The sequence below is a fragment of the Hemiscyllium ocellatum genome, chromosome 24 (assembly GCF_020745735.1).
Source record: "Hemiscyllium ocellatum isolate sHemOce1 chromosome 24, sHemOce1.pat.X.cur, whole genome shotgun sequence".
Taxonomy (NCBI): domain Eukaryota; kingdom Metazoa; phylum Chordata; class Chondrichthyes; order Orectolobiformes; family Hemiscylliidae; genus Hemiscyllium; species Hemiscyllium ocellatum.
Window position 1 is genome coordinate 9,674,317 of NC_083424.1, and position 11,031 is coordinate 9,685,347.

General features: G+C 43.6%; 1 protein-coding gene across 1 annotated transcript in view; it reads left to right on the forward strand.

Moving 5' to 3' along the window:
* si:dkey-178e17.3 (somatomedin-B and thrombospondin type-1 domain-containing protein) overlaps nt 1-7,487 on the forward strand; it is a 136,974-nt gene extending 129,487 nt beyond the window's left edge. Inside the window, exons 4-5 of the mRNA XM_060843916.1 lie at nt 4,228-4,386; nt 6,882-7,487. Of these exons, the coding sequence (XP_060699899.1) occupies nt 4,228-4,386; nt 6,882-6,987 (265 nt within the window). The 3' untranslated portion in view covers nt 6,988-7,487. The remainder of the gene's footprint in view (nt 1-4,227; nt 4,387-6,881) is intronic.
* Nucleotides 7,488-11,031: the final 3,544 nt, after the last annotated feature.

Consider the following 11,031-nt stretch of genomic DNA (forward strand, 5'->3'; position numbering starts at 1 on the left):
AAGGAGGAGGAGAGGGGACCTAATTGAGGTGTACAAGATAATGAGAGACATAGATAGAATCGATAACCAGAGACTATTTCCCAGGGCAGAAATGACCAACACGAGAGGTCATAGTTTTAAGCTGGTTGGAGGAAAGTATAGAGGGGACGTCAGAGGCGGGTTCTTTACACAGAGAGTTGTGAGAGCGTGGAATGCGTTGCCAGCAGCAGTTGTGGAGGCAAGGTCACTGGGGATATTTAAGAAACTCCTGGACATGCATATGGTCACAGAAATGTGAGGGTGCATACATGAGGATCAGTGGTCAGCACAACATCGTGGGCTGAAGGGCCTGTTCGGTGCTGTACTGTTCTATGTTTTATGTTCTAGATAAACAAAACAGATTGTAACTGGCTTTTGTCTCAATGTTTGGTACTTTAGGGATGTAACGTGTGACAATAGACAGTTTTTTCAGGAATGATGGACAGGCAACAGAATTGAGAGACAGTATTTAAAGTGCACCCTCTAAAGAGCATAGACTGTAACTACAATGTAACAGGCAAGTGTTTACATATTGGATTTCCACTCTCAAAGTTTTTAAAATAAATGTTTTTAATGTTAAGATAAAAACCTGACCAAAAATTGTAGCAATAAGATATGATGGAGGATGTGTCTGGATACAATAATCCTTAACCACTTGATAGTAGGGAACCTGAAGGTTACTGAGCAAAGAAACATGGTGTCAGAGTTTTGCAGCTTCCACTCATCAGGATGGAACGCAAGAGTGACACATTTCAAAAAGAACAACAATTTACTTCGTATATGGAACAGATATTGATTAGTCGGCAAGTCAACTCTGATTGGTCAAAGTTTTGTCCCAGAGAATGGACCAGGGAACTATTGTCTCTTTGGTTTTTGAGATTTGTTTAATTTTAAAAAAGCTACAAGACTTTGATACAAGTCTCAACATCTATTTAGCTTCTAGCAAGGTGAGATGACTGCACAGAGGGCACTATCCTGTTACCAAGTCAGCCTGGATTTCCATGTGCATTGTACATGGACTCTGGCCAGCCAGTTCAGAGCCAGTCCCTAGAATGAGGAGTCTCTCTGACTCTCCTATTGCTATCTGTCAGCCAGGACTCCCTGATTGATCCAGGTAAAAAACCCCAGTTGGGGATCTCATAGTGAATGGGATCTACCTGGCCCTAGTTCCAATCACAACACAAGGTACGTGAACTACATTGGGAGCCCAACTGATCAATGATGTACTGTAATTCATAGCACACTTGGGATTGTTCAACATAGGAGGTGTAGTTAGTAAGTTTGCAGATGACACCGAAGTTTGAGGTCTACTGGACAGCAAAGAAGGTTACCTCCAATTGCAACAGGATCTTGGCCAGATGGGCCAATGGGCTGAGAAGTGACAGGTGGAGTTTAATTCAGATAAATGTGAGGTGCTGCATTTTGGGAAAGCAAATCTTACCAGGACTTATACACTTAATGGAAAGGTCCTAGGGAGTGTTGCTGAACAAAGAGACCTTGGAGTGCAGGTTCATAGCTCCTTGAAAGTGGAGTTGCAGGTGGATAGGATAGTGAAGAAGGTGTTTGGTATGCTTTCCTTTATTGGTCAGAGTATTGAGGACAGGAGTTGGGAGGTCATATTGTGGCTGTACAGGACATTGGTTAGGCCACTGTTGGAATATTGCGTGCAATTCTGGTCTTCTTCCTATCGAAAAGATGTTGTGAAACTTGAAAGGGTTCAGAAAAGATTTACAAGGATGTTCCCAGGGTTTGAGCTACAGGGAGAGGCTGAACAGGCTGGGGCTGTTTTCCCTGGAGCGTCGGAGGTGGAATGGTGATCTTATAGAGGTTTACAAAATCATGAGGGGCATGGAGAGGGTAAAGAGACTGTCTTTTTCCTGGGGTCGGGGAGTCCAGAATTAGAGGACATAGGTTTAGGGTGAGAGGGGAAAGATATAAAAAGGACCTAATGGGCAACTCTTTCATGCAGAAGGTGGTACGTGTATGGAATGAGCTGCCAGAGGAAGTGGTGGAGGCTGGTACAATTGCAGCATTTAAAAAGGCATCTGGATGGATATATGAATAGGAGAAAGTGAAGACTGCAGATGCTGGAGACCAGAGTTGAAAAATATGTTGCTGGAAAACACAGCAGGCCAGGCAGCATCCAAGGTGCAGGAGAATCGACGTTTCGGGCATAAGCCCTTCTTCAGGAATGAATATGAATATATGAATAGGAAGGGTTTGGAAGGATATGGGCCGGGTGCTGGCAGGTGGGATTGCATGGCATGGATGAGTTGGACTGAAGGGTCTGTTTCCATCCTGTATATCTCTATGACTCTATGACTCGAAGTGTTGTCAATTTCCCGAGTCACATCTCACTTGACATTATGATCTGAGTTTTGCTTACATGGTTTGGTTGAGTACAGGTTGTACTCGTTGCAAACATACAAAGGGTTGTGTAGTTTGACACGTTTGATCTGTCAGCCATTGAGACATACAGCTTTGTACCTGACAGCACACTGGCACTGAAATTAACATTATTCACTTGGGTGGTGCGAAGCATATCTGGTGGGTTGGTTGGATGATAGTATCCGCCTGGTTGGTTGGTTGGATGATAGTATCCGCCTGGTGGGTTGGTTGGATAACAGCATCCGGTTAGTTGTTGGTTGGTTGAATGAGAATATCTGGTGAGTTGGTGGTTGGATGACAGTATCCGGTTGTTTGGTTGGTTGGATGAGAGTGTCTGATTGGTTGGTTGGCTGGATGACAATATCCAGTTGGCTGGTTGGTTGGATGAGAGTATCCGGTTGGTTGGTTGGCTGGATGACAGTATCTGGTTTATTGGTTGGATGATAGTATCTGATTGGTTGGTTGGATGACAGTATCTGGTTGGTTGGTTGGTTGGATGACGGTATCCAGTTTGTTGGTTGGATGACAGCATCTGATTGGTTAGTTGGTTGGATAACAGTATCGGTTTGTTGGTTGGATGGCAGTATCCGATTGGTTGGTTGATTGGATGACAGTCTCTGATTGGTTGGTTGGTTAGATGACAGTATCTGATTGGTTGGATGATAGTATCTGGTTTGTTGGTTGGATGACAGTATCTGATTGGTTGGTTGGCTGGATGACAGTATCCGGTTTGTTGGTTGGATGACAGTGTCCGATTGGTTAGTTGGTTTGATGACAGAATCCGGTTGGTTGGATGACAGTATCCAGTTGGTTGGTTGGTTGGTTGGATGACAATATCTGGTTGGTTGGTTTGTTTGATGACAGTATCTAGTTGGTTGAATTCACCACTTGTGTTGCTACTGATTAAAGATTTTTGAGATGCCTTCCGCTTCCAAGATATTCATTGAGAACAGTCTGAAAGGTGTGATTGTTCTCAGAAACAATGGGATTTAGGCTCAAACTAATTCATAAGTGACACAACAGAGAAATCTGCTGAACTGAGTGTTTACTCAAATTAAAGGTTATTAACTTACCTTGGTAAGGGCTCTGAACATTTTAGGCCCACATCCAAATTTGGAAACATTGGCATGGTTTCTGAACTAACTTAAACATAGCATCAGCTGTGTTCGGGTTTATCTTCCACAGTATTGAATAGTTCTAACCATCACTAACAATTGTGTTATCCTCCTTTCCATTAACCGACTGATTTATTCTTGAATGTTGAATTGTTTCAGTCACGACATGCGTCTGTGCGTTGAATTGACCACAGCCACCCTCTGGAATGGCCTCGCAAACCATTCAATACCAGGGTAATTAGGGATGGGTAACAAAAGCTAGCCCTGTCAATGATACCCAGGAAAAACAGGAAAACATGGTCTTATTCCTTCAGTACTAGTGTCCATGCTTTCAATCTAATGAAGGGGCCTTTAACTGAGCTCATAGACTGACAGAGCTCCATAAACTCTCAGTCTTCTTAGTCTGTGTGTCTGTCTGTCTAAGTATCCATCTATCTAATCTAATCCATTTAATCGATCTATCTACCTATCTACCTACCTACCTATCTTCTTATCTATCTACCTATCTATATCTATCTGTCTATCTATCACCTATCTAATCTAATTTATTCATCTATCTAATATGATCTAATCTAATCTATTTAATCTATCTATTTATCCATCCATCTATCTGTTTAATCTATTTATCAATCACTTGTTAGGGAAAGATCAAGCACTAATGCCCAACTCTTCCCCTTCTGTTCTCTGCCCCCTCTTCCCTTGACAGCTACTGTGCTTATTTCCAAATGAAGGAGGTAAGTCCCTCCTGCCGACTTGGGCTACAGACCAGCCAACTGTTCCGGGAGAAATACGTGTGTGTGGAGTGCCAAGGAGAAGCCATGGGGGTCAGAGATCGTTGTGAAGGTGATGGGCTGGAAGGAACCAGGTAGGGAGCAATTTGTTTCATGTCTCTCATGAAGAAATCTTCATTAAAGACTGCATAGGGTTCCTATTAACATAAGAGGTATGGCTTTGTACTGAAGACTTGTCATCAAACTGTGTCAAAAGTCTATTCATATTTTCTGATATTTTTGGCTTTATTCTATGAGTACTATTTAATCAATGTATTTATGACCTACCTCTTTGAACGTTAGCTCTACCATCACAGAGCATAGAAACAGACTCTTCGGTCCAACTCATCCATGCCAATGAAGCATCCCAAACTGAATTATCCCACTTGCCTGTGTTTGACCCATATCCTTCTAAACTCTTCCTATTCATGTACCTGTCCAAATGCATTTTAAATGTTGTAATTGTACCAGTCTTAACCACTTCCTCTGGCAGCTCATTCCAACCAAGCACCATTCTCTGTGAAAATGTTGTCCCTCAGGTCCCTTTTCAATCCTTCCCCTCTCACCTTAAGCTCTGACCTGTAGTTGTAGACTCCCCCACCAAGGGAAAAAGCCCTAAGCTATTCATACTGTCCATGCCCCTCATAATTTTATAAACCTCTATTAGGCGCCCCTCAGTCTCTGATGCTCCAGAGAAATAACCCCCAGCCTATTCAGCCTCTCCTTATAACCCAAACTTTCCAGCAACCTTGTAAATATTTTCTGTACCCGTTCCTGTTTAACCACATCCTTCCTACAGCAGGGTGACCAGAATTGTACATAGTATTCCAAAAGTGGTCTAACCAATGTCCTGTACAGCCACAAATGACATTCCAACTCATATACTCAATGCTCTGACCAGTGAAGGCAAGCACCCTAGGTCTCTCTGCTCAACAACAGTCCCCAGGGCCCGACCATTAACTGGCCTGGTTTGTCTGACCAAAATGCAACACCTTCCATTTATCTGAATTAAACTCCACCTGCCAATCCTCGGCCCACTGGTCCAGCTGATCAAAATCCCATTGTACTCTTAGATAACCTTCTTTGCCATCCACTGTATCACTAATTTTAGTGTCATCCACAAAATATACTAACCATGCCTCCTATACTCTCATCCAAATCGTTTATATAAATGACAAACAGCAGTGAACCCAGCACTGATCCTTACAGAACACTGCTGGTCACAGGCCTCCAATCCAAATTAGAACCCTCTCCCACCACCACCGTCTGTCTCCCACCGTCAAGCCAATTTTGTATCCAATTGGCTAGCTCTCCCTGGATGCCATGTGATTAAACAATTCCATTTTGCTTTGCCAATACTGTAGCTGTGGGATTTGTTAACAGGACCCATCATTACTTTGGTCTTAATTACAAGTTGGCTATTTATCTGTCAGTGATCTGACTCTATTCTTTGATTATCCTTTTACCTTTCTGCAAGGTTTGTGAAGGTTTGTAGCTCAGGTTGAGGTTTAGGGTGTAGGTTTGCTCGCTGAGCTGTAGGTTTGATATCCAGATGTTTCATTACCTGGCGACCTCCAAGTGAAGCGAAGCTGTTGTCTCCTGCTTTCTATTTACATGTTTGTCCTGGACGGGGTTCCTGGAGTTTATGGTGATGTCATTTCCTGTTCATTTTCTGAGGGGTTGAGAGATGGTATCTAGATCTATGTGTTTGTTTATGGTGTTGTGGGTAGAGTGCCAGGCCTCTAGGAATTCTCTGGCATGCCTTTGCTTAGCCTGTCCCAGGATAGATGTGTTGTCCCAGTCGAAATGATGGTTTTCTTCATCCGTGTGTAGAGCTAAGAGGGAGAGAGGTCTTTTTGTGGCCAGCTGGTGTTCGTGTATCCTGGTGGCTAACTTTCTTCCTGTTTGTCCTACGTAGTGTTTGTGGCAGTCCTTGCATGGAATTTTATAGATGACGTTGGTTTTGTCCATGGGTTGTACTGGGTCTTTTAAGTTTGTTAGTTTTTGTTTGAGAGTGTTGGTGGGTTTGTGTGCTACTAGGATTCCGAGGGGACTTAGTAGTCTGGCAGTCATTTCTAAAACTTCTTTGATGTATGGTAAGGTGATTAAAAAAAAACATCATTTCGACTGGGCCAACACATCTATCCTGGGACAGGCTAAGTAAAGATATAAAGGAATATATGAACACAGGAACCGGCCATTCAACCCTACCATCCTGTTCAGCCATTCAATGAGGTCATAGCTAATCGGTGGCCTAATTCCACATTCCTACCTTTGGCCTATATCCCTTCATTTCAACAAAAAAAAAGTATCTCTGAGACAGTCTGAAAAAAATGCACAGGAAATGACATCACCAACCCAAGGAAACCTAAACACAGAAATAGAAAATGGGTCACTAACACCAGTGCTTCACCAGAGATTCATTGATGATGTTACCTAGTATGGTGACAAAACATCTGAAAACAAACCTTCCAGCTCAGTGAGCAAATTTACATCCAAAATGTACCTATCTCAGATTTAAAGAATTCCCTGTTTGTCCCCCTGGTTTCCTAAAACTACCTTTGTGTGTGGATCTTTCGTTCCCCTCTAGAACATTCTGGATAGCGGCCTCCAACGCTGGCTGCCAAGGATCTTGGGTACGTGAATCTCTGCATGAAACTTGTCGCTGTCCCCCACAGTCGCTGATCTTTGTTTAATGCTGCTCTGGATCTGACACGGAACCCCATACAGCAACAGAAGTCAGCTCGGGGGAGCCACAGAGAGGAAAGCTCTGTGCAGAGCCATCGTCACTCGCTGGACACCTGCATTTGGCAATGAGATGTGAGACATGTAAAAATGGCAGAAGGAAAGTCTATGTAACCTTGCTGCATGCTATTTACCTCAGTATCCTTCTACATAAGCACATGCAGAGTCTTATAACCTCATGACAGAACAATGAAAGTTTCAAAGCACAAAGAGAACAGCTAAGAACCTTTAAACCTTTTACCTCTGAAACTCTGCTGACAGCTACCTCCCTAAACACACTTGCATTTATTAAAAAAAACATAAAGTCCTTTCAATGGTTTTCTACTATTTGTCAAGTATTTTTTAATGTCTATCCATACGCTATGTAACTGGGAACAGCAAAGATGAGAATATTTAGATGCAAAGACTGAATATTATTTAAAATTACTTTTGAATAAATCCATTATCATGACGATTTTGGCTACATATACATTTTTTCAGGTTGTCCCTGTATGCTGGGGCTGCGGAGGGTAAGTTGAGCAGATTGGACCCTCATTGGAATTTCGAAGACTGAGAGGCGACCTTATTAAAAACCACAAGGTTCTTACAGGGGCTTGACAAAGGGGTCTCTCCCTTGTGGGTGTAATCTCAGAATAAGGGATAAAACATCTAAGACAGAGATGAGGAGGAATTCCTTCTCTCAGAAGGTAGTGAAGCTGTGAAATTCTTTACTGTCGAGGCTGTATATTCAAGGCCGAGACAGATTCTTAATCTGTACGGAGGAACCTCGATTATCCGAATGTCATGGGTGGGGAGTATTTTGTTTGGATAATCAAATGTTCAGATAATTGATGCCAGACAACACAGTTTACCCAAGCATTGGGACCCTGCGATCTTGTTCCGATAATCTGACATTTGGATAATTGAATGCCAGATAATAGAGGTTCATCTGGAATGGAATCAGGGAGGAAAGACAGGAAAGTAGAATTGAGGAATACCAGATCAGCCACAATCTGATTGACTGGCAGAACAGACTCAATGGGCTGAATGGCCTTTTATCTGCCCCTATGTCATTATTAATAAGGCAGTGCCTCAGAGGACTTGTCCTATTAGGGTTCTTTCAACCTAGCCATGTGTGTCATCAACCCTTTGCCACTGTTCTAAGACAGGACATTTCCTGTAGGTTTCCAGACCCAACTGTCAGGATTAATTAGGCACCCTCACAGAGGGTGAGCAACAGGTGCCCGTTGTGACTTTCTCTGGAGTGGCCAGATGGTGGCCATCCAAATATGATCAGAGGATGGTGTCTTGATCTGGGAGAGCGGCCACTCTGGGGTTGTCCAACCTGCAAGCAGCGTGCCATGGTGGTGAGGGGGGGGGGGGGGGGGTGGGGGGGTGGGGTGTGGTTAGTAAGGCAGAGGTCACAAGAATGCTCAGTGCCTCAGAGATACGCAGAAATAACACGTACCAGGGTCTCCATGGGAAGAGAAACTCACGGAGGGTCAATTTGATTTTTATTGTCAATGTCTTTTACAGTAAGAGCACAATAAAACACTGTGAAAAGCTTTCTTTTATCACCATATATGGTGCCATTTTGAATAATAAGAATAAGGAGGAAAAAAAAATGAAAGACCTAGCTTAAAAGGACAGACCGGGAATGGTTATGGTATGGATTGAACCTCATTCTTGATGAAGGGCTTTTGCCCGAAACATCGATTTTCCTGCTCCTCAGATGCTGCCTGACCTGCTTTTCCAGCACCACACTCTGAACTTTAAGCTCTAGCACCTGCAATACTCACTTTCGCCTCTGGGTTGAACCTCGTTCACATTTCATCCTGGGCTTGTGGGAACCGTTGGCCAGCAGTTATTTCTCACTGTGAACGGTTTTCATCGGGCTGGTATAATAAAATAAAGAACTGTCAATGCTGGAGATCTGAAACAATCTAAACCAGAAATCCCTGGAGAAACTCAGCAGGTTCATATGATTTAGGAGCAGAATGAGGCCATTCAACCCATCAAGTCTGCTTTGCATTACCATGGCTGATGTGCTCCTCAGCCCCATTTTCCTGCCTTCTCCCTGTAATCCTTCAACCCATTACCAGTTAAAAATCTATCTAATTCTTACTTAAATATACTCACTGCCCCAGCATTCACCACACTTTGGGAGAGCGGATTCCACAAGCCTGGCAGCATCTGTGGAGACAGAAACAGAGTTAATGTTCCCGGTTCCTTGATTCTGTTCTGCAGAAAATAACTGCACAACAACAGCTTGCCAAAAAGCTGACAGATGAATGGGGAGTGAACCAATGGCTTGGCTTTTCTGATGGACACTTCAGCCTGGTCTTCTCAAAGAGGGAGGGAGGGAGGGAGGGCTGTATGAGGGCAGGCAGATGGGTGTCAGAGTGAGTGGGGGGAAAGGATGATGGAGAGAACAGTCAGAACGTGAACAGGGTTGAATCGGAGAGTTCAAAGATCACACCTGGCTCTGCGTAGAGAGATCAGAAGCTGGGGCATATTTTTTATTCTTGCGTGTAGACCAGAACCTAAACTGAGTAAGTGCTGCCAACAATCCATTTAACTACTTTGGCAGGGATTCAGTTAAGATAAAAGATGACAGATCATTTCCCCTAAAGGGTTTTAGTGAACGAGGAAAGTTTTCCAATTGATTCATGGTCAGCATTACAGAGACTAGCTTTATCTATTGAATCCACGGTAGGATTTGAACCCATGTCCACAGGCACTAGCCCAGGCCTCTGTAAAAGCAGGCCATTACCACTACAGGTCATTTGGGTATAACGCGTGTTTTGTCAACACAAATTGGCTATAACCCAATAGACAAATTGTGGATGATGTTTGGATAATGCAAGCTTTCTTTCTAACAGGCTTAGTGATTTTCGGTAGTGATCTTCTAAAGTGTCATGATTTGGAGATGCCAATGTTGGACTAGGGTGTACAAAATTAAAAATCACAACACCAGGCTATAGTTCAACAGGTTTAGTTGGAAGCACTAGCTTTCGGAGCGCTTCTCCTTCATCAGGTGGTTGTGACAAACGCTTGAAGGAGCGGCGCTCCGAAAGCTAGTTCTTCCAATTATAACATGGTGTTGTGTGATTTTTAACTTTCTACAGTGTGATTTTCTATAGCATGAGTTTGCAGAGGAACACCACTGTCATGTTATAGCAGAACCACCGGTACATCACTGACTGTAAAAGGAGTCTGGAGGGATTGTGGACGTGGGGGCGGGGAGTGACTATGAAATGGCAGTCTGGAAGAGAAATCTAGGCTAATGCTTATGGCTGTGTGCTGACCTGGAATTTAAAAACACAACCCGCCTAGCTCTTCAACTCACATAAATCCTTCCTCGACACAACAAAGTAAGTGCGATGTGAAATCTACGTTAAAATTTCCAGACACAAACGTTCAAAAGCTAGGCCGTATGGTTCAAAATCATACAGAGTCTATCCTTTGACCCGGGCAGATATTAGAAAGGAGAATGAGAAGGGACAGATCCTCCACGCTGACAGATGGCTGGACAACACACTAACACTTCAAAGGCAAATTCTGACTTGTATAATTGATACAATCAGAAAAATCTGTGGATGTTGAGCAACCGTCAACAGAATTACCATAAGGGCCCTCTAACTCGATGGCTACAAAATCTTAACAAAGGTTCTTATGGAGTAGTGATAATATCCCTACCTCTGAGCTAGGATAAACTGGGATCAAGTCCCATTTGCTATTGAGGTGTGCAATGATTAGATTAGATTACTTACAGTGTGGAAACAGGCCCTTCGGCCCAACAAGTCCACACCGACCCGCCAAAGCGCAACCCACCCATACCCCTACATATACGGGCAATTTAGCATCGCCAATTCACCTGACCCGCACATCTTTGGACTGTGGGAGGAAACCGGAGCACCCGGAGGAAACCCACGCAGACACAGGGAGAACGTGCAAACTCCACACAGTCAGTCGCCTGAGGCGGGAATTGAACCCAGGTCCCTGGCGCTGTGAGG